Source organism: Arvicanthis niloticus, chromosome 26 (assembly GCF_011762505.2).
Source record: "Arvicanthis niloticus isolate mArvNil1 chromosome 26, mArvNil1.pat.X, whole genome shotgun sequence".
Classification (NCBI taxonomy): domain Eukaryota; kingdom Metazoa; phylum Chordata; class Mammalia; order Rodentia; family Muridae; genus Arvicanthis; species Arvicanthis niloticus.
The window spans coordinates 32,572,833-32,599,541 of NC_133434.1; the positions used below are offsets into that span (position 1 = coordinate 32,572,833).

Here is a 26,709-nt window from a genome sequence, read left to right on the forward strand (position 1 = left end):
GAGGGTACAGAGGATCGGCAAGAATGGAGCTCGGTGGAATTATCTCCCAATAATCAAATGTGTCCTCTAAACCAGAGCTGGGAAGAAGCATAGGATTCCCAGGCCATGGTTCTCCCAAGTCCTCCCTCTCCGCTGCTTTATGTTAAAGGATCCCCTTGCCTCACTATGGCCATATTCCATATCCAAGGCAGGCACCTGCTGGGTTCACCTTGTTCATGTGTATACTCGGATTATTTCTGGCTATCAACTCAGGAAGCACAGGACAGAAGCCACTGGGGGTTAGTGATGTCAGTATCTACCCTGAGCTCCCAAGTCCTGTTCAGCTCAGAAACATACCCACCCAAGTCCCCACGCCTGTAGACTGAGACCTGTGGAAGAGCTGAAGGATTAGTGACTTTGTACTAAAGACCAAATACCAAATGTCTTCAGGATGCAGAATTACAGGGGGGCTGCAGAGGTGGGCATCTCTCCAGGGAGGCACACCAACAAAGATGTCTCTTAGCACTCGCTTTGGAGAAGAGAGAAGGCACCCCAAGAGCCCTAGAAAGAGGTGAAGTCAATGAAGAAAGTGAATTTAAAAAAAAAAAAAAAAACAAACCAACCCTGTATCCAGGGCTGAGTGGAACCAGCAGGGTAGAGCCCACATCTTAATCCTGTTGTGTTTGCCAGAAACCCCACTTACCAGGCCTGAGTCCCCAGGGGCCCCTCCTACTCCCTGCTTCATTCCGTTCCTCAGAGGCAGGTCTGTGGCTTGGCTGGACGCTACAAGGATTGGGGGAGCACTGCTCTGTGGGACAAGCCAAATAGCTAAAAGCCGGCGGGCCGTAGGGCCCCGCGGAGGAGGCCCCAGCAGGCGGACCAGGTTTCTGAAACCTCCAGACACTTCCAGCCTGTTGCTTATTCATTCAGAGTGGGAAAGCGCCAGCCTAGCGAGCAGCCAGCCAGTGTGGGGCTGGCCATGTAAGGGCCCCAGGAGGTCCTGCCCGTCCCGTGCCCTGCGGAAAGCCTCGTGCAGCCCTGGGCACCGCCCCTGCCCTGCCCTGACCCCTTGGCCTCGAAATGCTGTCATCGGAGGAGCCGTCCCGCTCGGGACAAGGCCAGGATGGACAAAGCTAGAGCTTGGGCGGGCGAGAAGCCATCCTGTCCTCGAGGCCGTGGGAAGAGAAGCACGCACCGGGGCCCACTCCTGAGAGCCTCTCTGCCCACCCGGCCTCTGCAGAAGGGCCACTATGGCTCTGGCCGGAGCCGGCAGCCAGCTGGGGACCCTGGTGTGGGGCGCCTGCCTGTGCGTCCTGGTGCACGGGCAGCAGGCGCAGCCAGGACAGGGTTCGGACCCAGGACGCTGGCGGCAGCTGATCCAGTGGGAGAACAACGGGCAGGTGTACAGCTTGCTCAACTCGGGCTCTGAGTACGTGCCCGCGGGGCCCCAACGAGGGGAGAGTAGCTCCAGGGTGCTACTGGCAGGCGCGCCCCAAACGTCGCAGCGGCGCAGTCAGGGGGGACCCCGGCGTCGGCAGGCGCCGTCCCTGCCCCTGCCCGGACGCGTGGGTTCGGACACTGTGCGGGGCCAAACGCGGCACCCGTTTGGCTTCGGCCAAGTGCCCGACAACTGGAGAGAGGTGGCCGTCGGGGACAGTACCGGCATGGCTCGGGCCCGCACCTCCGTCTCCCAGCAACGGCACGGGGGCTCCGCCTCCTCCTCGGTTTCGGCCTCGGCCTTCGCTACCACCTATCGCCAGCCATCCTCCTACCCGCAGCAGTTCCCCTATCCGCAGGCGCCCTTCGTGAACCAATATGAGAACTACGACCCCGCAGCGCGGACCTACGAACAGGGCTACGTGTACTACCGCGGTGCGGGCGGCGGCATGGGCGCGGGGGCGGCGGCTGTAGCCTCGGCTGGGGTCATCTATCCCTTCCAGCCCCGGGCGCGCTACGAGGAGTACGGCGGTGGGGGCGAGGAGCAGCCCGAGTACCCGGCGCAGGGCTTCTACCCAGCCCCAGAGAGGCCCTACGCGCCCCAGCCCCAGCCCCAGCCCCAACCTCAACCGCAGCCCCAGCCCCAACCTTCCGACGGCCTTGACCATCGTTACTCGCACAGCTTGTACAATGAAGGCACCCCGGGATTCGAGCAGGCCTACCCTGATCCCAGCACCGACGTGTCGCAGGCCCCCGCCGGGGCCGGTGGCACCTATGGTGCTGCTGGGGATCCCCGCCTCGGCTGGTACCCGCCCTATGCTGCCAATGTGCCACCCGAGACCTATGTCCCTCCGCGTGCGGTGGAGCCACAGCCCCCATTCCGCGTGCTGGAGCCACCTTACTTGCCTGTACGAAACTCTGATGCGCCCTCCCAGGGTGGGGAACGGAATGGCGCCCAGCAGGGCCGGCTCAGCGTGGGTAGTGTGTACCGACCCAACCAGAATGGCCGCGGTGAGTACAATCCATTCTGGCCACTGGTGAATTGCTGCCTCAGGGGTGCAGACCAAAGTCTTACCAAAGTCCTCCCAGTAGTGGCTGAGCAAGGACCGATTAGCTGACGGCCCCAGTGTGCCTCTCCTCCTAAATCCACCCATTATCCATCAGGGTTAAAGGCCTACCTGGTAGGTTTGTGTTCTGACTCTGGCTTGGGGAGAATTGTGGTTTTAAGAAGTACTTTGCAGATCTAGCTGGGGTCATCTAGGGGCAAGTGGGGAAAGCCTTGCTCCCCTGCTTCTTCCTTTCCAGTCAGGGAATCTCTTAACACTATGAAATTCCCCTATGCCGGGTGCAGACTGAGGCAAAGGATCATGGGAATCTTGGACCTTCAGGGTCAAGAGGCCTTAAGGATGCTTCTGGAGGCACAGCAGTGTCCCGTACCTGGACCTCTGTGAGCTAGCTAGCTGTCGGTGAGGTAAGTCAGAGAGCAGCACTTGAACAGACAAAATTTTCAGACCCTTGTGGGGATCCCACAAGGCTGGGACTCCAGAGCCCACTGGCCAGGACATCAAATTCAACTGAGCACTAAAAAAAAAAAAAAAAAAAAAAAAAAAAAAAAAAAAAAAAAAAAAAAAAACTTAGTAATGAAGATAAGTACTATTTTAATGCATTAAAAAAATCTCTTATGAACAAATATGTCCACATTTTAAACAGACTCAATAATGTTTCCATAACCTGAGGCAAACTGAAAAATCAATATGGGTCCTTTCTTTATTTGAAATGGGATATTTGTTCATTGCAGATTTTTTTTTGTATTGATTTTGTTTTTAAACACACCGCATTAAATATTACTTCTCTTGGGCACTGTACTTCATGATGTTCTGTAAAACATAACCCAGGCCAGTGATCCACTACTTCACTTTGGTCTTGGCTCTGAGGGAGAGTGAGTCCTAGGAAATGTCTGGAGACAGGCCACCCTCTGGCTTTCCCCAGGGATGAAGATGGGACCTATTCTTGGGAAGGCCATGTCATCTGCACACAAGGGTCAGGGTGGAGCAGTCTTCTTCTGCCAGATGGGCAGCTTCCACATGTGCTGTTATTGTGACAGGGGCCAACTGTTGCGTCTGGCCAGTGCTGGATGGCCATCCGCCCATCCTCAGCTGTCCTAGAATCCCCTTGTGGATACTCTCCATACAGGGCTGTCTGCTCTCCGGTCAAGGTTTCCACAGAGTTCTCAACACACACAGTACACCCTGGGGTAGCCTCCTCTTTCCACAATTCCCTTCTCCAGACCAGGGTTGCCATACCAGGGCTGTCGGGTGACAATGAGCCTTTGGGACCCAAGGGTGCTGATGCCTAGCCCAGCCTTGGCTCCTCAGCCTCTGTCAGCACTGAATAGCGATCTCTCCAGCCAAGATGCCTAATTGAAGGGCTGCTGTATGGGGGGATCCTGGAGCTGAAGACCAGGGGAAGGAGAGTCTGAAGGGCAGGAGAGCAAGTACTGTGTCATAGTCACTGTCGTGGTCAGTGTACAGCTTTGAGTCGAACTCTGAATCCCACTTTGAAAATCGGAGGAGCTATGGTGACTCAAAATAGGGTTGAGGGCTTCTATGATGCAATGCCAAACGCCTTGACGGAGCCCTGTCCTGTCACCAGCTTGGCACAGTCTGCAGCAGGCTAGCATGGCTTTGTGCTATCTTGCTCTGGGAGTCCCTTGAAGGAAAGGGTGTGTTACCTATCAAGTACTTGACTTTAGTGGCTGCTTTTCTTAGAATGTCAGACCTTACTTAGCTCAGTGAAGCTCAGCCAGGAGGGCCCCACCTTTTAGGCTGAGGCGAAAACAGAGGCCTCAAATGGCACAGGGCTGGCCGAGGGCTGTACATCTGGGCGTTGAGCCAGCCTGTTTCCCAGGGACCCTCTGTGGCTTGCGAATTTTCAAGGAAGTCATTTGGCTCTGAGGAGGATAGAGAAGGGTAAGGCCCGTGCTTGGAGTGGGGTGCGCGACACTCAGCGGGCTCTGGCTACTGCTCTTGAGCCCCACAGTTCATTCTGGACCAAAAGCGCTTCTCCCCTGAAGGCCCTGTTCTTGGGACCCATGTGGGTAGGTTGGCGTGCATCAAACTCGGGCTTTGCTCTGAGAGAAGCACGGCGAAAAGCACAATTTGATGCTGTGAACCAGGTCAGTATTGAGAATAGGAGCTGTGGGAGGTACAGAGTAGTGCTCCCTCAGCTGGGGGGGGAGCACTCACTTTGTCATATCCATAATTCAGCCCTGAGTGGGGGATCTGAATTCCACTTCAAAAATCAAAGGGACTGGACCAGGTGTGGTAGTGGTGGCATCACAAGACTTGATCTAGGCACTCAGGAGGTAGAGGCAGGTTGATTTCTGAGTTCGAGGCCAACCTGGTCTATAAAGTCAGTTCCAGGACACAGAGAAACCCTGTCTCAAAAAACAAAAACAAAAAGAAAAGCAAACAGCAAATGGAATCTCAGGAGGTGGAAGTGAATCAGACTGGGAAGGGGGAACATCTGTAATGCAACACTGAGTGCCTCCAATCCAGAGGCTCAGAGAGAACTTCTCAGAGGAGGAGGAGGTGGCCAAGCATTGTGCAGGGGAAAGGTGATCAGCAGCCTCTGAGTTCCCTCTCCTGTGATCATGGAGAAAATAGGGGATGGGGAGGGACTTGGGGTACATTCTAGTCTAGGGCTCACAACAAAGCCAGAGAAGGGGTATTAGACTCCCCTACTATTGGCTTCTCCCTCCCCACCCTGCTATGAGGCTAGGACCATGGAAAATCCCAGCCCAGTGAAGTCCGAGCCTTGTACTTGAGATCAGCCCCCCAGGCCTGGTGTGGGAGCCCAGGGCAGATTCTCCGAGGCTGACTTCATCCCTCCTGGCCACATACCCAGGGGTCTGAGGCCCAGCGCTGGCAGCCTGTGCTTGTGTGTGGGTGTGTTCATCTGTCCTTACAACACCAAACACATGTGAGCGCCGCCCACGTCCCCCCTTGTGTGTGTGGCTTCCAAGTGTCTGTCCTGAGCTCAGCCTTTGCCTCAGCAGCCTTCTCTTTCTTCTCCTGCTCCGTGCTGGGCTGCCCCAAGGCTTCTGCAGTACCCTTTTTGTCTCTAACTCTGAGACAGGTCACAAAGGTGAAGGAGGGTTTCCAGAGGCCCAGGGGGTTCACATGTCTCATTCATCTCTCACAACACATTCCACTCAGAGAGGCCTGGGGTGTGGTTGGCTGCTTCCCAAGGCTGTTAGGTCTCCTGCCCTGTGCCCACCCCCATGTCACCTCTCCTTGAGGCTGCTGCCAGACCCTCTTCCTCCAGCACCCTTGCCCTGACTCCTGCGTATCACAGCCTCAAAGGTTTTGAACTGATGGTCTCAGTGTTGTGATGCTCCCAGCTTCAAAAGACTAGCCCTCCTCCTCTTCTACATTGGCCTGTCTCATGAGCCCAGGCAACCTGTAAAAGACACAGTCACTGAATCTGGAATGGGTCACAAAGATGGCTGTGAATCAGGATATCCCTAGTGGCTGTGCCAGCCTTGCCTGGCATGTGTCATCCATTGTTGTCTTGACAAGGCCAATTGGATGTTGACTCTTCCACCGGATACCTCAGAGTCTAAGGTACTTTCTTTCCCTTCCTTTTCTCCTCCCTCCTTTGCAGGCACCCACAGCCACTATTGTGCTGCTTCTGGAACCACATGTTCCCCTAACATCTAAGGGTGTTTCCAGGGTAGTGCCCTCTCTAACCAGCCTCGTGCATTACAGAGGCCCTCAGAGCCTGGGAGCTGTCCTGGCTTCTTGCCCTCACTCATCTGAGGCTGGTTCCCCGTTTCCGCAGCCTGCCTTCCCCTCCAGGTCCTCTGCTCTCCTCCACAACACTTTGAATAGACGCACAGACAGGCAGAGGCCTCCACCCAGTGAGCTTCCAGAACTAGAGCCTTACAGCCGGGATGGAGTGTTTGCTGAACCGCAGAACCTCCTGAGCCTTGTGGCCTACATGTGGGATGTCATGATTGCATTTGCTCCTACAGGCTCTTAGTGACACAGGTCACAGGCCCTAGGAATATGAGAAGAGGAAGCTTGGTGAGATGGCTCAGAGGGACCACAGACAAGCTTTGTACAAGATAAGCAAGGGAAGTAGGACAAGAGCCCTGCCTCTCTGCCAGCTGGGCCCCTCCCTCTCACCCTCCTCACATCCAGAGGAAGCTCTAAGTGAGTCCACTCTTCATCTCCCTCAGGTCTCAGCCTGGTACTGTTAGTGGTCCCATTCCAGAGACAGGATGAAGGGTCACTCCATGACTTTTGATAGGAATACCAGGACTTGAGTTCCGTGTGAGCTCATCCTGTGTTCACAGCTCTGCATTTTAAAATTCTTCAGTGTCGATTGCATAGCAGAGACACTTCACTCACTCACTTACTTGTTCATGTATTCAATCACTCCGTGGCTACTCCGGTATTGGCTGTGACAGTAAGGTGGCCCGGGAGTGGCAGGACACATCCCTGTCACCGAAGCACTTGCCAAGTCGCTAACACTCTTACAGTCTCACAGTTAAAGTCGCGTGGTCCTTATAACGTCTGTGTAAGACAGTGTAAGACGGGCACCTCTGCAAATGAGGTGTTCAGTGACATGCCCGGAATAAGAATCATGGCTCAGCATCCCTCTTTCTTACCTCAAGTCTCAGTTGCCCCTTCAGTGAACAATGGCGTCTCCAGGCTGAGAAATTTGTAGAGGGTCACTCAGGTGAGTGGCTGCGAGGGAGAGGTGGATGTCTGAGGGAATGCACACAGCTCTGAGGGGCCTCCTCCCAGGCAGGTTTCCTGTCTCCTGGCTCACTACCCTCTCATGTGGTCTCTGCTCTCCTGCCCTCGGCCTGGATGGCTCTGTGGAGCGTCCCTTGTTTAAACAGGCGTCTGATGGTAGCTGCCACTGCTTATAAATGAATTATGTTGTGCCAAGCACTTTCTTCCTATTTTTCTCATTTGGACTACCTAACAACCTGAGAGACAGTTAATAGTATAGGATAGCATTATCACCCACTTTATACAGGAGGAAACTGAGGCACAGAGAAGCCAAGGCCACAGAGTTATGAGCAGCCTACCTGGACTAGGAAGGGTGTCTACCCTCTCTCTCTGCCGCATTCTCAATCTGCCTTGCCCCTTGGGGGAACTGTTTACAGTGGCACCTGACTCTGTGTTCAGTGACTCTTTTGTCTGAACCTCTAAAGGGGGCAATATTTTGTTGTGTTTGTGTTGTTTTGGTTTTGCCTTGAGGTTGCAGACACTGTCCCACTCCTCACGCCCACCCCTGTTGTTGGGGCTCCGTAGAAGTGCGGGTAGGGAGGGTTGTTAGTGTTTTTGCTGGCAGCAAGCTACTGCTGAGCCTAGCTAGGAAGTTCTGTCCCCCCTCTTTCCTTTCTCTTGATGCCCTTGGGTGTATCTTCTGGACTCAGGAGGGGCACCTCTCCCCAGGAGCACCCTGCTGGAGTCCACCCCACTTCCTTTCCAAGCCAAGAACACATGGAAAACTCCCTAGGCGGTGACTAGAACGAGCAGGAGAGGAAGGGAACAGGAGGCCGCCAGAAGTCCAGCCAGGCAGCCCACACCTGCTTCCAATTCCTGTGCCCAGCATTCCTGTGGAGCAGCAGCGGGGGCAGGAGACTGGAAGGAGAGGCTGAACCTTGTTCCCACTCATGGACTGATCCAACTGCCTCTTCTGCTGAACCCAGGGGCGTCTTGTGTAGATTCAGGATTACAGAGTGAGGGCTGGGCTTGGGTCTCTTGTCCCTCCCCCTTGTGATAAGCCCCTAGAAACCAAGCATCTGACTATTTTCCAGGAAGCGGGGAGGGAGTCAGAATGCCAGACAAAAAGGAGAGAGGCCAGTGCTGTCAGAAGTGTCAAACCTTGGGAGGCAGCCTACCCTTTCCCCTCCCTGCTCTTGGGCCAACTGGAGCCATGGGTCTCCCAAGCCCAAAGTACAGAGGCTTAGAGAACTAACATCAGCTTTGCTTGATAAGGAAGAGAGGCTCACAAAGGCAGGTATTCCCAGAGTCTTTGTGAGTACAGGCATTCATACATTTGCTCACTGAGTGTCAGCAGATGCTGGCCCTGAGCACCTGGGCAGGCAGGTGAGCAGTGCCCTAGACTCATCCTTGCCTTCTCTCTCTGCCAACCAGTAAGAAACCACCTGGCATAAGTGTCCAGCTCCCAGCTTCCTACTGTACATATGGGGTACCCAGGCTGGCAGCTCAGTGCAGGCAAAAGATGACAATACCCACCAACCCAGCTGCTCGCAGGAACTCCTGTCCAGCTTAGGATTGTGCATAACGTCTCTTGAGGAAGTGTAGTCACCTGGCAGGGATGTTAGCGCCTTACTGTGTGTTGTGCACTTACAGCTGGGCACTGTTAGTGAAAAGAGATGCGAAATGTTTGCCTTTCGGGGGGCCTTGCACTGTGATTTACATACATAATTCATAGGGAAAGTAGTAGGTGCTGTGGCTAAAATGGGGGTGTCTAAGGAGATGAAGAGTAGGGAGAAGGGAGCAGTTCACAGAGGTGACCACTGCAGGCCTCAGCAAAGGGTTATATGAACCAAGAGTTGAAGGAGGTGTGAGTGAGCTAGCTATTCAGTCATCTGGAGGAGGAGGAACATTACAGACAGGGGAACAGCGGTGCAAAGATCCAAAGACAGGAATTCCCAAGCGTGCTCCGGCGTGCTTACATGGAGAAATAGAGATGTAATAGGAGACTGGGCAGAAAGATTAACAAGGCTCAGACGACAGAGAATTTCCAGGGCCACTATGAAGTCTTTGGTCTTTACACCCTGTGCACTAGGGGGCCACTGCAAGAGCCTGACAGCTGTGCTGGGTGTGTGGAGTTGAGAAGTTAGGTGTGGGTGTGATCGAGGTAAGAGAAAGCAGGATGCTGGGGGGAGGAAGTTAGGCTTGACAGGTCGCCTCTGGGTTGTTGCCCCAGCGTGGGTAGAATTGACCAGGAGAAGCGGGGAGGGGTATGCATCCACAGAAGGGCACAGAGAAGAGAGAGCTCAGAGTTCCAGAGTGGCAGGAAGGTTCAGGACAGACCACAGAAGGCCTTTGTAGCCATCCTGCGATGTCTAGGCTCCACTCTTTTGGCAGTTGGGAGCCATTGAAGGTTCTAGACATGGCTCGGTAGCTATAATAGCCCCTTTCCCCAGCCTGGAATTGCCTGTCACCATGGAGCAGAGTGGCTTCTGTAGCTACCTTGTCTACAAGCTAGCAAGAACAGGTGGAGCACCTCTGGGCGGGTGCTGACAACTTAATGTTTCAATTATTAGCTAATAATTTCCTGGGTTTGGGAGCTGCCAGCTCTGCCCCGCGCTGGCTCATCTTTATTCAAGTCTGAGCCGGGCAGAGCCTTCTGCTTTCCCCACCTAGGGGCTCCTCTGGAGTCTGGCTGTGTTCACTTGCCAAAACATCCCTCTCAGCACATATTTCACAACCGACTGATGGGTTTCTGCTGGACTGTGTTTATCCTCCAGTCCTGGGCTCAAGAGATTAGGGCTATGTTGAATTCCACTTCCCATCCTCGGAGAGCCCCAGCAGCAGGGGCTTAGGGAACACAGATGCCAGGGGAGGGTTATGGAACTCACAGAACCTGCAAAGCACGAGGAAAGGAGGCGACACATGCAAAGGCGCACGCTGGGCAGGAGGGAACAGGTTTCTAATGAGGCAGGAAGGATTTGGGTCAGCCAGTGGGATAATTTCCTGACTGTTGAAGCATGGGCTGCTGAGGTCGTGAGAGGTCTCGGGCTCTTACCCAAGGCTGGGGAAAGGATTGAATAGTTCTGAAAAAGTATTTTTATCTCCAAGTGTTTCTGGATCCTTCCAACCTGTGCTCAAGAGTCAGTGAGTTCTGTCTTTTCTGCATCTTTCAGACAGGGAAACTGAGCTTCAGATCAGGGAATGGGCCAGAACATTGGGAGATCAACATAGGGGTGAACTAACCCCTGGGGTTAGTTGCCCACTAGAAGACCACACTTGTGTTATGTCCAGGAAGATGCCCCTGGTCATTGTCCTCAGATTCCCAGAGGCCATCATGAGAATGGTCCAGCAGTATTAGGCCTAGCCAACCACAGAAGGACAAGGCTTATCCTGAAGCCATTGGTCACAAGAATCAATGTGGCCGGTCCTTGTGTGGAGCCCTGACTGCCACAGAGGACTCTGAGGACAAAGCTGAGATGCAGTGTCTGGCCTTTCCCTGGGCTGGATCTTCAGTACCTTGGCACAGGGGCCCACCATGGCAGGAAGCTCTGCCTGATTGCTTAATGGTTTGGGACCTGGTTCACTCACACCCAGGCCCTCCCCAGCTGAGCACTGGGCTTCAGCTATCCCAAGGGTCTTTGCTGTCCTCTGACTCAGTGTTCCCAGTACACTGGCCCAGGCTGTGGACAGCACATCTCTCCCTAGAGAAGAATGAACATAGGGACCTGGCACAGGGATCTAGGCCTTGGGGATGAGGGGATCAGAGTGGACACATGGAGGCAGAAAGGCCTGGAGAGGACCACATATGAGTCTCCAACACGAGGAACCCAGCCAACCTCAGAACGGGCAGTGAGGTAAAGTTGTCACACAGTCTTTGGGCTCTAACCCACACCCAACCTGCGAGACAGAGATGAGGGAGGAAGCTGAACAGGGCTACAGGTCCCCTGTGGGTTCAAAAGGAAGCTGGTTATGTGTGCTCAGCAAGCCAGTGAGAACAAGTGTGAGAACAGGACTCAGAGGCCACTCCGTCCAGGAGCCTGGTGGGATGAGATGCTGGGGAGACTCTCTGTAGACTCCTCCTTAGCAGTGCCAAGCCACATAAGAGGTCCTGAAGGTTTATGGTGACTGAAAAAAATGAAAATACAGTACAGGTCCTGTTAGACTGTCATCTCTTTATGTGTATATGAATGTTTTGTCAACATGTATACATGTGCGCCATATTCTTGCCTGATTCCCAAAGATATCAGAAGAGGGTGTCACATCAAATTCCATGGCGAATTCTTATGGCCAGGGTCGAGCTCAGTCAGGGAACAAGAGCACTATAACTGGCTTTGAGTGCCCCTAGCCTTGGACTCTGGCTCTTCTCACTGTCCAGGATTGCACGGCCAGCTCATGAAACAGCCTAGAGAGGAAGGGTCGGGCCAGGAAAGCTCTGTGGAGCCATCTGTGGAGCTACAAATGGTTTGGAGCTGCCATGTGGGTGCTGGAAACTGAACCTGGGACTTCTGTAAGAACAACAAGTGCTCAACCACTGAGCCATCTCTCCACTCCCCTCATTTATGGTTTTGGGGTTTTTGTTGTTGTTGTTCTGTGTTTTCTGCTATTCTCCTCCTCCTCCTCCTCCTCCTCCTCCTCCTCCTCCTCCTCCTCCTCCTCCTCCTCCTCCTCCTCCTCTTCCTCCTCCTCCTCTTCCTCCTCCTCCTCATCCTCCTCCTCCTCTTCCTCCTCCTCCTCTTCCTCTTCCTCCTCCTCCTCTTTCTCCTCCTCCTCTTCCTCTTCCTCCTCTTCCTCTTCCTCTTTCTCTTCCTCCTCCTCCTCTTCCTCTTTCTCCTCCTCCTCCTCCTCCTCCTCCTCCTCCTCCTCCTCCTCCTCTTCCTCCTCCTCCTCCTCCTCTTCCTTTTTTTTCCACCCCTGACTGCCCTGTAACTCAATTTCTAGACCAGGCTGTCCTCAAACTCAGAAATCAGCCTGCTTCTGCCTCCCAAGTGCTGAGATAAACGATGTGAGCAGTCATGCCCAGCCCTAATTTGTGTTTTAAAAACATAGCCCCATCTGACGTGAACTACTCAGTCTGTACAGGTCTGCAGGTGCCCTAGGACATACCTAACATGACTGGCGGTAAGGGCTGAAGAGAAAATTTGTTGATCCTAATCTTCATAGTTATAAAAAACGTGACAGTCTCAGAGAAAAGTACTCCCCGGAACCCACGTTTCTAGTCTCCAGGTCCAGCCCTGAGAGTTGAGTAACAGACTCCTTGTTTGTTGGAAAATACATGCCAACCCCCACCCTACCTCAGAATTATTTTCCATACCTGATGGTGCCCTTGAATTTGACCCATCTTGAAACAAGGGTGATCACACTGAGAGTACCTCGACTTCATTCTATATTGACCACCCTGCCTGTGTCCTACAAGCTGATGGCAAGCCAGCCTCCCCTATCCCTGAACCTGCCGATCTCTGTGTAAGGCTTCCTTCTTCTCACTTCAGTCACCATCCAGCCTTCCTCCGTACCCAAGCCCCACACAGGACAAGACAGGCCAGACTGTCCTGTGTAGATCACAGCCTGAAGAAGGAGGCTTTATTCCTGCCTGGTAAAACAAACCAGCAAAGGGAGGGCCCTGCACTCCCTGGGACCTCAGAAGGGGCTCCTGAGGCTGAGGTAGGAGATCCAGCCTGAACCTCCAGGATAGCAAGGGGTGGGGACACGGGTAGGGAGGGAGGAGTTAGATGAGTCACAGGGACTTTGGTAGTGGTCAAAATTAAAGACAATACTGACGTCATAACACGAGTGATCTCATGTAACTACCCAAGAAGACAAAATCAATTCACAGTGTTTTAAAACCCTATCGGTATGTGTCAGGGCTGGGGATACTTCCGCCCTCTCTGGTGGTGGTGGTTGATGACATCATACATCTGTGAGAACCTTGCCAAACTACACCAAAAAATCTGTGTCTTTGTGTGTAGAGCAAGCTTCAAAAAGAAGTTCATTTTCTTGTATTTATTGACTTGATTTGATTTCTATGAGGGTTTTGCCTCCATACATTCATGTGTGTCATGTGTGTGCCTAGTGCCTGTAGAGGCCAGAAGGTAGTGTCAGCTCCCCTGGAACTGGAGTTGCAGATGGTTGTGGGCCACCATGTGGGTGCTGGGAGTGGAACCGAGGTCCTCTGCTAGAGCAGCAAGTGCTCTGAACTGCTGAGCCATTTCTTCAGCCCAGAAGTTTATTTTTTAAAAAACAGAAGAACGACAAGGAGAGAGCTGAGACTTGGGATTATGGGGCATACCTCAGTCCCTACTGGGATTTTCCTGCAGTCGGATTTCCTCATACTCCTCTGTGGGTTCCTTCTGTTCAGGTGGGGGCCTCTCTGAGGGTAGGACCTGCATCTCACTCATTGCCTGCAGGCCACATCCTCTGATTCTTTAACAGCTGGTGACTGAATACACAACTGTCCACATCTGTAACTATGTACGTATCTCTTTAAGACCACAGGGCATACTATACCTCAGGAAGTGTGAGGGCCCCTGTCTCTCCAGTGTACTCTCGGATAACTCCTCCCAGCAGCCCCTGGGCTTACACCAAAGCTATGCCTCCTTTAGAACCAAAAAGGATTCCTTCTGAAAGGTCTTTTCTCTTAGTCCTTTGCTCTTGTTTGCTATGTAGAGAAAGAAACCAAGGACCACAAAGCTCAGAGTTGTTGATAGATCAGGGCTCAGTATGCCCAGGATCAGGGTTCAGTGTGTTAACCAGCTCTGGGTTCTATGTGTGAACAGGATCGGGGCTCAGTGTGTGTTAAGAATCAAAGCTCAGGGGTTAGGTCTCAATATGAGCAGGATCAGGGCTCAGTATGTGCTCAGGATCAGGGTTCAACATGTGACCACAATCGAGTCATAGTGCATAGAGTTAAAGCTCGGTGAGTGACCATGGTCAAGTCAAAGTGTGACCAGAACGCATGCTCACTGCATAACTTAGACCAGGACTTCCTGTGTGGTCACTGTGGTCAGTCTTGTGGCCAGGGTCAAGCTTAGTCAGGGAACAAGAACACTATAACTGGCTTTGAGTGCCCCTAGCCTTGGACTCTGGCTCTTCTCACTGTCCAGGATTGCACGGCCAGCTCATGAAACAGCCTAGAGAGGAAGGGTCGGGCCAGGAAAGCTCTGTGGAGCCATCTGTGGAGTATTTATTGAAACAGGGCCTGGGTGGGAGCGGCAGACTGTCTGGTGCTGAATGCTGGGCCCACGAGGCTTAAGACCAGCTGCCACACCCACCCATTGCTGAGTTGCTAGAGGGTGGGGGAAGGGGACCCCTCCTCCCTTTCTTACTCCTCTTCCAGAAACTTCTGGGAATCAGTGGGTGAGAACCATCTCCCAGCTGGTTTGAGGTCCTGAGGGTCCCTTGGGGAAATGACTGCAAACATTCCAGGGGTCTCATGTCATAGAGCCTAGGCTGGCCAAGAAGTCCCCCTTTTGCCAGGAGCCACCTCATCCTCACCCACCCTGTACTCTAAGCTTCTTCTCCATTCCAAGTAAGTGAGATCACCCTGGCTGCCCAGACCAGGCTGCCCCTGAGGCCCAGACCCCAGGGAGAACAGGTCCAAGGTGGGGGCTCAAGGGATGTATGTAAGTGTGAGTGTGTGTGTATGTGTGTGTGTGTGTGTGTGCATGTCTGTAAATACAAGTGTGTTTACATGTTTGCAAAAGTGTGTGTGAGAGAGTCTGTAAGTGTGTGTATGTAAAGAATCTGTAATTGTATGTGTGTGTGTGTGTGTGTGTGTGTGTGTGTGTGGAGAGAGAGAGAGAGAGAGAGAGAGAGAGAGAGAGAGAGAGAGAGAAGAGAAGAGAAGAGAAGGGTATGCAGGCACATACCTCTGTCAAAGGCTGTGAAGCCAGGTTTCCTTTGTCTGCCTCACTATCAGAACCTTCAAGCTGATGGGAGGGATTGACAGACAGGGAGCCTAGACACCCTTTTCCATGACTCAAGCACCCCACCTTACCTGCCTTTACCCTTCCTCACTCCCCAAGAATGAGGTCTAAGATACTAGGACTTCAGTCTCTTTTAATCATTTGTTGGACAGAATTTCCAAGGCTCTAGAGAATTTAAAGCCCCAGGCACTTCCCTGGTAAGCTAGCTGTGGAGCAAGGATCAACTCCACCACCAGAGCCCCTCCACCAGAGCCCCTCCACCTGAGCCCTCATCCCAACATCAAGATCCTCCTGTCCTTATTCTACTGAGATGGGTCTGATTCCTGCCTGTGGTTTCTGCTTATTGGTGCTAACTTACCAGGACTCTTACTAATGGAATAAAAGAGGGAAGGCTCTCTGACCCTGGTGTAGCCTAGAGAACAAGTGGTCCAAAGGCTGGAGCAGTCTTTAGATGTCCCCTGAACCCTGCAGGGGTAGGAGCCAGGCCTTTCCTTATGTTGGGCACCAGAGGTTGCCCACAGGGGATGGCTGTGGCCTGGCCTGGAGTCTGACAGCCAGAAGTGGCAGCAGGTGCCAAGAAGCACATATCCTGAGCAGCTCAGCTGGCATCCGGCTTCACATTCTGCTGGCTCAGGCAAAGTGTTTTCTTCCTTCCCCTCCTCCTACCAACTAACACCCACCTAGCTCTGCCTGTGAACCTTCTGGGGCCCACCCTGGGCCATAAGCCCAGGCTGTCCTGGTGGTCTTTGAAGGCGGCTCGCTATAGAGGTGAGAGGGGTGTGTTGGCTAGTGTGCAAGGCCTGAGGAGTGAGGACAGAGGGAGTAGCTCTGTCAGGAAATCCTTTGGTCTCCCTGGTCCTGTTTCTAAGCCTTTCCTCTTGGCATGCCATTCCACCCTCCAGACAGCTTTTCCCTCCAGCTCCTGGGTTTTGTTCTCATTCCAAATCTTCAAGGATGCCTCAATGGCTCCCACACCACCAAGCAGTAGAGGCAGTGAGTTGCTGCTGACCTCCTTGAACCCAGGACCCACTGACCAGGAAGAATGGCCAACGGTTTGGTGGAGGAGGTCCTTGGAGCCAGCAGTAACCAGCCTCACCCTTTTAGTGCTGTGTTCTTCCTCTCCCACTCTCTCCAGGCCTCCCTGACTTAGTCCCGGACCCCAACTACGTGCAGGCGTCCACATACGTGCAGAGAGCCCATCTGTACTCCTTGCGATGTGCGGCAGAGGAGAAGTGTCTGGCCAGGTAAGAGGCTGGGGTAGAGCATGAAGCAGTCTGCGGGCATCACCCAGAGCCTGGCAAAGCATCCAAGCCTCTCAGAGCCCTGCCCTCCATCTTGCCTGGTTCAAGGCATGAGGAGGAAGGAAGGGACGGATTCTGTCAACCTACATTTGTTATCTACAAGGCCCTTTACTACAGCGTGACGTCAGTCTTAATACCAGCCCTGGCAGAACGGGCTGCCCCATTAGGAAACAAAGGCACAAGGAAAGGAATTGAAATTGATGCTGTCTGAATTCCCAGTGGTCAGTGTGGGTGACAGGGAAGTCCTGGAGGGCACAAAGCCATAAGTCGAGGAGGGATATGGCTTCGTCTGGCCCTGGCAGCCTGTCTCATAGCAGGGAATAGCTGGGCATGGGTGACAAGGGGGCCTCAGTTACACACTGTTCTATTCTGCGGAGAGGAGACCATTGCCCTGCCCCTGCAGAGCTCAGCTTCTGTGTTTTGGGGCTCTCTCCCTGTGTTGAAAGACCTGGTTAAAGGAGACCTCCATCTGCTACTCTTCTGGACTTCAATGCCCAAAGCTTTTTTTTTTTTTCTCTCTCTCTTTCATTGTTCACTTTAAAAACATTTTTTTATAATTTTTTTAACGTGAGAACTCTCTTAGCTTCTACTCTCTAGGAAACCATTTAGAATGTCAACATTTATTCACTTCTAGTCCTTTAACTCTGCACCCCTCAGAGTCATTGACCATAAGTTCTTATCTCTTTGTGGTCAGATAAAGAACTTTCATCAGCATATAACTCAATGTAATGTTTCTTTCATAAAGACATCTGTTTTTGTTTTTGTTTTTTTTTTAATGACGCTAATCAGAGTGATGGGTACAGGAGCTGATTCACACTCTGGTGAAAGTTCCTTCTGTTATCACAGATGAGCAAAGTATCCCTATCCTGTCCATGGACGGCCACTCAGTTGACCTGACCATTCAGGCCTTGTCTTGTGTCCCTTGTCCTTGGGAGGAGAACACACCACTTCAGCTGACATTCTTCCAGTGATAAGGGTACAGCCTCCATGGTAGCCTTCACGGATCTAAATTATTCCTGTCAAAACCAAACTCTCACTACATCTTCCTGGACCATCTCAAGTGCCCAGCCCCGAGCTCCCAGCTGGGTGAGGAGAAGGTAGCCTGCCCTCTGCCCTGGCTGACTTCTTCATCAAACTGGAATGAGTGTCCCCTCGTTCCAGGCTCTGAGGACAGATCTAAGCAGGCAGCAGGAGGAGATTAAGAGCCAGGATGTACAACACTGGGACTGGGAGTGGAGGGGGGACTGAGTGAGGTCAAAGAAGGAGGAGCCTGGAGGGATGTGGCCTTCAGGAAGGCTGGGATTACCAACTCAGAAAAGGCTGCAGAGCTGGGGCCCTGCAGTGGGAGGATTCTCCACAATCAGTCCAAGTGTGGGCTGGAGCCCTGGGCCAGGTCCCACACTGCAGACTGAACCCAGAGAAGGGAGGGGATTTGCTTCAAGTCTTGCCATGAGCCTGTGGCCAAGCTAGGCCTAGAAGCTAGATCCTGTTGCTTTCCCACGATGTTCTGAGACGAACAGCAGGGCAGGATTTCACCAAACAGGCAAGGAGGATGTTTTGTTTCAACCCAGACACAGACAGATTCCAAACCTCCTTCAGACAGGGACAGGGACTTGCGTCTGAGCCGTCTGCTGTCCAGACATATTCTCAGAGAGAACTAATCCCCACGACGGGCCACCTCTCGCCTCTGGCCTTACAACCCATCCCCAAATGAGGCCAGCCAGGCCAGCTGTCAGCGGTCAGCTGCAAAAAGGAGAGCTGGCAGCCAGGCTTCCTGGTGTGTGTGTGTGTGTGTGTGTGTGTGCCCTTCTCTCACAAAAGATATTACTCTTTTCTCTTTCTTCTTCTGGGAATTTAAAGTCACACAGAGAGCAAGCTTCCAGAAGACAAAGTGCACATTGCGGGTCCTGGAGCCATGCCATCAGGGAGAGGTGGTCTAATCACACCTGCACCAGCCAGGGTGCATGTGACATCAGGATGAACCATAGGTAGTAGAGAGCTCACAGACAAACAGGGTGCTTCTAAGTGGAGCAGTCATGGCAGACTTCCTGGAGGAAGGGACTTGAATCGGGCATAGGAAACTAGCGAACCCTAGGGCTATGGTCATACAAACAGCTTGGGAGGAAGGGGAGAAATAAGAGAGAAGTCTTATGGGTAAAAAGTCCTTGGAGCTCACTCTCAGTCTGTAGTGTAGTGGGGCACAGGGGACCAGGAACATGAAGACTTAGCCCAAGATGCTCAGACCTGACTTTCAGTTGCACATACAAGACACCCGTGGCACATACTTTGGTCACCAGTTAAGGCTCTGACCAGAAGAAGGAAGAGTTTAGAAGCTCCTGGATGTGACTGTTAGGATCTATTTATATTTGTTTATTTGTTTGTTTGTGTGTGTGTGTGTGTGTGTGTGTGTGTGTGTGTGCGTGTGTGCATGTCTGTGTGATGTGTATTCATGTACAAGTAAGGGCCAAAGGACAACCTTTCAGGTCATTTTCCAGATGTCACCCACCTCTTTTGAGTGAGGGTCTGTCATTAGTATGAAGTCTTCAGTTAGGCTAGGCCACTGGCCAGCAAACGCCACAGATTCCCCGGTCTCCACTTCCTCAGCTTTGGCATTAGGAGCACAGAGCTCTTGGACTGGGCTCTGAGGATTGGACTCGGTTCTAAATGCTTTCAAAGCAGACGCTCTACCGGCTCAGCTGTCTTCATCGGTTCAGAACCATTTGTTTTTAAATTATCCTCAGAAGATTTTCACATGACCCTGACCTCTCCCAGGATGGTGGCAGGCACTGTCCCTAGCCAGGTTGCCTGGAACCTTATAGTCATCAAGGTTGTGATCTGAGTCCATTAACGACTGCCAGTCACGCACAGAAGGCCAGAAAGGAGAGGAGGCCAGGTCTGGATGGTGTCTGGAGAGAAGAGGACAGACCTCACTGTCATGCAGAGATCAAATGACAGGATCTTCAGGGCAGGACAATGGCTAGGACTGGACACAGGAGCCTGACGTAGCATTCGCTGACTTTTGTGGTCACAGCCCCATTCCAGTCTCCTTCCCTGTCCCCACAGCACAGCCTATGCCCCTGAGGCCACCGACTACGACCTCCGAGTGCTATTACGCTTCCCCCAGCGTGTGAAAAACCAAGGCACAGCGGACTTCCTCCCCAACCGGCCACGCCACACCTGGGAGTGGCATAGTTGCCACCAGTAAGTAGACTCCTCCGCTTCTTCCCACCCTCCCTGCTTCCTCTTTTTCTCTCAGTGCCTGAATCCCTCCCCAGTAGCACTGGGAGATGCGGGTGCTCATTCCCGCCCTGGAAAGGACCTCACAGATCAAGGATCCTCGGGACCCTCGGCAAAACTGAGTGAAAAGATGGGCCACAGGATGATCAGTCTTGGTAACGGATAGAAATGTCTAGAATACAGGATTCTGCCCACGGGAGACCAGAACAGGAAGGAGTCCAGAAAAGAAGTGAGGAACCTTGGAGGTGTCATTCTGAGATGACAAGCATCAAGATGCTATCCTGTGGGACATGGAATTAGAAGGGCCCCGTGGTTAGGAAGCAGATCATCTGGGCCACTTCATGAGAGGACATGAAGAAAAGCCCTGGGGAAACTAGATCTTCTTGTCTCTCCTCCCCCAGACATTACCACAGCATGGACGAGTTCAGCCACTATGACCTGCTTGACGCATCTACGGGCAAGAAAGTGGCCGAGGGACACAAGGCCAGCTTCTGCCTGGAGGACAGCACCTGTGACTTCGGGAACCTCAAGCGCTATGCATGCACCTCACACACGCAGGTCTGGCTAATGTGGCAGGGTGCATGCAGGGGCGTGTAGATGGGCATGGGACATCCACGGGAAGAATGAGCAAGTGCGAGGCTGTGCCCACTTAGTTCTGGTTGGGGATCTTCTTGCCAGACCTGAGACCATCAAAGGGCCCTGTTCAAGCCCCTCATTTCAAGGGGTGTCTGTCTTGGCGATAAAAGAACATTGCTACACCAGGCAGTGGTGGCTCACGCTTTTTATCCCAGCACTTAGGAGGAAGAGGCAGGTAGAGCTCTGTGAGTTTGAGGCCAGCGTGGTCTATAGAGTGAGTTCCAGAACAGCCAGAGCCACACAGAAAAACCCTGTCTTGAAAAACAAAAAAAAAAAAGAACATTGCCATATAGTCTAGACAACACCATGTCTCATTTACCAAAAGGGGGACAAAGGTCATCTTTCCACTGCTTCATCCACAGAACATCCATATCTTTTCAGCCCTTCCTCCAGCGACCTCTGTCAAGCCCCGTTAAACATCTGCCCCTTCACTTCATGCCCCCTCTGCCTATGGCATCTCCACCTTATCCTTGGCTCATCCATCCAGTGGCTCAGAAAGGGCTTGAACCACTGTAGGCCCAGGTCAGGGAGGAAGCACAGAGGTAGAAGGGCCAGACTGCCCTGGGGTAGGGGTGGAGGGCACAGGATATGAAGTGGCTTTAAGATGTGACCCATGTTCATCCCTTTCCTCAGGGCCTGAGTCCAGGCTGCTATGACACCTACAACGCAGACATTGACTGCCAGTGGATCGACATAACCGATGTGCAGCCTGGGAACTACATCCTCAAGGTAGGGTCCCTGCTCTGCAACATTCTCTCCAACCTGGTACCCATGTGTATTGCCTCCTGCTTCTGAAAGACGCTCCCTTCTCTGACCGTGCCCCCACCAGCCTTGTTGCTCATCGGGGCTGCCACCTACAACTGTTATCTGAGATTATGTTCCTTTCTGGTGGTTTCTGTCTCAAGCAGACATCACTTCTCTTTCCCTAGAGACGCCAAGGAATCTTTAGCTCAGCTGTAACAACAGGGGAGGTGATGATACCGTCCCCTCTAAATGACAAAGACCCAGAAAGACATTTAGACTGTCCTCCCATGTTTGGGATGGCAGGCTCTCAGCTCCTCACCCGACATGTGCCAAGCCTCAGGGCATCTGTGACCATGATTCCTTCTGGCAGGAACCCCTCTTGATACCTGGACTGGTGTTAGCTTACTCATCACCCAGTCCGTGTTACTGGGACAAATAAAACACGTACTGATGAAACCCTGCTCAGCTTGGGACACCCATATGTGCAGTGTAAGGCTATGTCCCCACAGCCTGACCCCGGGAAGTTACATCTTAGTTCCTCCATGCAAGTACCTGTAAGAAGTGGCCGGTGGAGAGGTGGCCCCCAAAAGCCTGGTCTACAGAGTGAATTCCAGGACAGTCAGGAATGCTCAGAAAAACCCTGTCTTGAAAAAAAAAAAAAAACAGAGAAGGAGGGGGGCAAATTAACCACATAAATGGCACATAGTTCAAGCTGTAAAGACTCACTAAGATTTCAAGTAATGTCTGTTCTTTTTAATATTTTTTTTAATTTTTCTAATTTCTTTTTTCTCTGTATGGGTGTCTCCTCTGTATGTATATCTGTGCACTGTGTGTGGGCAGCACCTTCAGAGACCAGAAAATGGCATTGCATCCCCTGGGACTGGGGTACAAATGGCTGTGAGCTGCCCTGTGGGTGCTGGGAACCAAACCTGAGTCCTCTGGAAGAGCTGTCGATGTTCTTAGGGGCTGAGTCATTTCTCCAGCCCTGTTCTCTTTAAGTATTTTGGTTTTTTTTTTCTTCTTGGTGTGGGGGGTGTGTGTGTGTGTCTGTGTGTCTGTGTGTCTGTGTGTGTCTGTGTGTTACTGAAGATGGGGGCCATCCATGCTAGGCAGGTGCTCTATCACAGGGTTGTACCCCACAACTCCACCACATGTCCTTTAGTGACTGCTAATCCAAACTGTCATGGCTTGTCTCTAGCTCTTTCAACCAAAGAACACAGAGGTGTGCTTGGGCCATCTTCTTAAGAAGTGGTGGCGTCAGGGTATATGGTAAATACCCTGGCAAGCATTGGGGCCCTCAACAGGTCAGCTGGACCTGTCATGGTAGACAGCTGTGAGTGCTGGAGTCAGTAGACCAGGTGTTGACTCTCTCTCTTCCACCCCCACATCCCCAGGATTCTCTGGTGCAGAATCTGGCAACAATGCCTATGCGGGGACCTATGGAATGGTCCCTGGCTCTGCAAAAGTTTCCAGTCTCCTGCTGAGGAGACAGTGGATGCTTTCCTGGACCACAGCTGCCCCTTCTTTCCCATTCTTCTCTCTGTGTCCCCAGATCTGTCCCTACATCTGTCTCCCTCTCTGTCACGTCTGTGTCTACTTCTCCACTGATAACCAGGTGAGGTGCAACCTCCTGACAGACCCCTTGTCTCCATTTCTCTTCTCCAGGTGCACGTGAACCCCAAGTACATTGTTCTGGAGTCTGACTTCACCAACAACGTGGTGAGATGCAACATCCACTACACAGGTCGCTACGTTTCTACAACAAACTGCAAAATCGTCCAGTACGTGTTTGCCCACCCCCCTGACTCCTACCTCAACCACATTCTTGCCTGGGAAGCAGACAGGACTCCCTGAAATACCTAAGACTCCTGCACTTTGGAGCTGAGTCGTTGATGGTTGAATACAGATGCGTACCAGCCCCAAGCTGAATGCTCACAGTGGAGCTCAGCCTATGGGGTATTGACATGGGTCCAGCCCTGTAATCCCCTAGGATTTTCAGATAGAAACCGGCAGAAGGCAGGATGGTCTGGTTAAATGCACGGGCTCTGCAATTCTAGTCTGTGTGTCTTTGCTCTGATAACACCTTTTGCTCTCAGAACTACCTTCTTCACTTCCCACATAAGCTTGAGATGAGGACCTCAGGCCTGATGCCAGCATGTTCAAGTCTCCAGTTCCTAGAACAGCAGGCACGGTCATCTGTGTCCTTATCAAGTGGACTGAGTGAAAATAATCCCAGATTAGGAGTCATTCTGGATGGAATAAGCCAACTTCTATTCCTGGTCTTCGTCATACATAAAGCTAACAGGATCTGGTCCTGGGCTTTTGTCCTATGGTTGCTAAGCAGGGTCTTAAGGACCTGCTGTCCCAGACCAACTGAACTCATTCTTCTGAATCTCTCCTTCCAGGAAGCACTTTGCATCAATTTCTCTGCTTACAAACTTACAACTTCCCTCTACTCCCTGTGAATTTTTTTAAAGATTTATTTATTTATTTATTTATTTATTTAATGTATATGAGTACACTGTAGCTGTCTTCAGACACACCAGAAGAGGGCATCGGATCCCATTACAGATGATTGTGAGCCACCATGTGGTTGCTGGGAATTGAACTCAGGACCTTTGGAAGAACAGTCAGTGCTCTTCACCACTGAGCCATTTCTCCAGCCCCTCCCTGTGAATTTATAATGTTTGCTTAGACCACAGCAATATTCTTCTACTAAAAAATGTCCCAGCACTTTAAGCTTAGTTCATCCATTGTGGTCAGGCTATGAAACTCCAAGGCCCCAGAGAGGTATTGTTACCCCAAAGTGTGTAAGGATGGCAAGTATGGGAGTTTAAGTCTATGGGGTCAGGGTTCATTGTGTGACTAGGATCAGGGGTCAGTATGTGGCCAAGATCTAGGCTCAGTGGACAAGGATAAGGGTTCAGTGTATGACCAGGATCAGGGTTCAGCGTGTGGTCAGGGACAGGGCTCAGTGTGTAACTAGAATCAGGCCTGAGTGTATGACCAGGATCAGGACTTAGTATATGACAAGGATCAAGGTTCAGTGTGTGACCAGGATCAAGGCTGAGTGTGTGACCAGGGACAGGGCTCAGTGTGTAACTAGAAACAGGCTTGAGTATATGACAAGAATCAGGGTTCAGTGTATGACCAGGATCAGGGTTCATTGTGTAACTAGAATCAGGCCTGGGTGTATGACAAGGACTTAGTATATGACAAGGATCAGGGTTCAGTGTGTGACCAGAGCACATTTAAAGACAGCTCTTCCTTTCATTAACCTATCACTCCCACTCACAGGGTCACACCTGAAAGAATGGGTCTTGCCACCTCTCCTTTAGTACAGAGATCAGGTGACTTAGAAGTAGAATCGGGCGGGCAGTGGTGGCGCACGCCTTTAATCCCAGCACTTGGGAGGCAGAGGCAGGAAGAAGTAGAATCGGGCTTTTATTTGTTTTCTTGGTTTTTTTTTTTTTTTTTCGAGACAGGGTTTCTCTGTGTAGCCCTGGGCCCTGGCTGTTCTGGAACTCACTCTGTAGACCAGGCTGGCCTCGAACTCAGAAATCCGCCTGCCTCTGCCTCCCAAGTGCTGGGGTTAAAGGCGTGCGCCACCACCGCCCAGCAGAATCGGGCTTCTATAACCCGGGACATGGCCAGTGACTGACGCCTGCTCTTCACAGTATAGCTTTTATAAGCCTGAGTTTCTACTGCCTGCCTACTCATCCGTGTGTCTCAGGTCACAGGGAGCCCATCACACCATCTGGGCCCTCTCAGAGGGTAGACATCTGGGCTTGCCCTTGTGCTCCCCTGAGGCCTGTGGCTGTGGAGGTGACGGCCCTTCCTCCAAGACCTCTTTACATAAGTGCTTGGAAAGCCCCAGGTCTTATTAGGGTGGCTCTGTGACCCTGACCACAGGCAGGCTGCTGGGCCAGGATACACAGGAAGCTGCACAGAGCGTTCCCAGAAAGGCCACGGGACTGACACATGTGGGTTTCCATCATGTTTCTGAAGAGGGGAAAAGAGAACATTTTTCTCCTTTTTAAGGAAAAAAAAAAGAGGGGGGAGTCAGACTTAGAAAATAACAAGCATGCAAGTGTTTCTTGACAAAAACAGCTAGAACCTGGGGCCTGGGGCCTGGGGCCTGGGGCCTGGGGCCTGGGGCCTGGGGCCTGGGGCCTGGGGCCTGGGGCCTGGGGCCTGGGCAGCCAGCAGGAGGCATGCTGAGACTGTGCCCAAAGAGGTAAGAGGCCCTGAAGGGGAGATGGATCCACCTCTACACCTCAAGGAACCTTATCTGTCAGAGAGGTGGGCCACCTTGCAGATGTCACACTATTCACATTCTCTCTCTTTCCTTAGGTCCTGATCTGAGTGGACGGAGGCCCCCTTGTCTCTCCTTGAAAAGCAGGGCCTGCTTCCAGGCAGCCTCCCCCAAGAAGCTCAGCCATCTAGCCCAAGGGCGAGGGCAGCTGGCCGCTGGGGCATCCCTCCCTGCCGGCCTCAGGGAGTGAACATGGACCCAAACCACAGGGATTCTGGATGCCAGACCCCTGTCTTGTACCTACTTCTCCTCCACAACACCACGGTGTCTGTTGTTGGTTCTAATTTTTATGTTTTGGCCACCCCACACGGCAAGATTGCCCAGGTGCTGAATAAAACAAGGGTTTTCTAGTCTGGAACTCTGCTGTGCCCTGTGGTTTGGCGGACCACAGCTGGGTCAGGCCCAAGGGATATTCTGGGGTTTCAGCCTTTGTGTAGGAAAACGTTGGGAGGGTGGCGGCTGGATGGCCAGGACTCCAGCAACTTTCAGGTCGCCAGCCTTAGCTATCATGGAAATACTGAGGAGTTTAGTCCAAGGCCATCCTGTCTTCCTGGTTAGAGGACCACCCCCACCCCCACCCCCCCAACCCCCCCAACCCCCCCAACCCCCCCCCCCCCGTCTCATGAAGTGAGGGCGGAGGTGGTAGGTGGTTCCAGCTCCTAACCTCCTCCCTTACCTCCAGTCTTCCACACCTTACTGCTCCTCCTTTCCTTCTCAGACTGTAGCTCACCACCACCACCTCCCCCTTCCCCTCCACACCTCCCCCCCCCAAACATCACCAGCAGCAGCAGCAGCAGCAGCAGCAGAGCCCTGGGAACTAATTACAGCTTTCACAGTGCTGGGTGCCCGTGGGACAATTGGGGAAAGGCAGAGGAGCCTTAAAGTGAGAAAAGGCTACCTTCCCAAAGAGAGAGGACACATAAATTCTTGGCAGAGGGGATAGCATGGGTTAGGGTTAGGGTTAGGGTTAGGGTTAGGGTTAGGGTTTTAGGGTTTTAGGGTTTTAGGGTTTTAGGGTTTTAGGGTTTTAGGGTTTTAGGGTTTTAGGGTTTTAGGGTTTTAGGGTTAGGGTTAGGGTTAGGGTTAGGTAGAGTAGTGGGCCTGGAGGGTTAGTGTTAGGTTAGGGTTAGGGTTAGGGCTAAGGTTAGGGTTAGGGTTGGGGTTGGGGTTGGGGTTGGGGTTGGGGTTAGGGTTAGGTTTAGGGTTAGGGTTAGGTTTAGGGTTAGGGTTAGGGTTGGGGTTGGGGTTGGGGTTGGGGTTAGGGTTAGGTTTAGGGTTAGGTTAGGTTTAGGGTTAGGGTTAGGGTTAGGGTTAGGGTTAGGGTTAGGGTTAGGTTAGGTTTAGGGTTAGGGTTGGGGTTAGGGTTGGGGTTAGGGTTGGGGTTAGGGTTGGGGTTA

At 52.4% G+C, this 26,709-nt stretch overlaps 1 protein-coding gene across 1 annotated transcript; it reads left to right on the forward strand.

The window, feature by feature from the left end:
- The first annotated feature begins 876 nt into the window (after positions 1–876).
- Loxl1 (lysyl oxidase like 1) lies at positions 877–25,670 on the forward strand. Its single transcript, XM_076925531.1, has 7 exons — positions 877–2,427; positions 16,215–16,323; positions 19,444–19,581; positions 20,019–20,175; positions 20,887–20,982; positions 22,663–22,778; positions 25,351–25,670. Exons 1-7 carry the CDS (start codon positions 1,230–1,232, stop codon positions 25,355–25,357), a joined length of 1,821 nt encoding a protein of 606 aa, XP_076781646.1. The 5' UTR covers positions 877–1,229; the 3' UTR covers positions 25,358–25,670.
- The last annotated feature ends 1,039 nt before the right edge of the window (positions 25,671–26,709 follow it).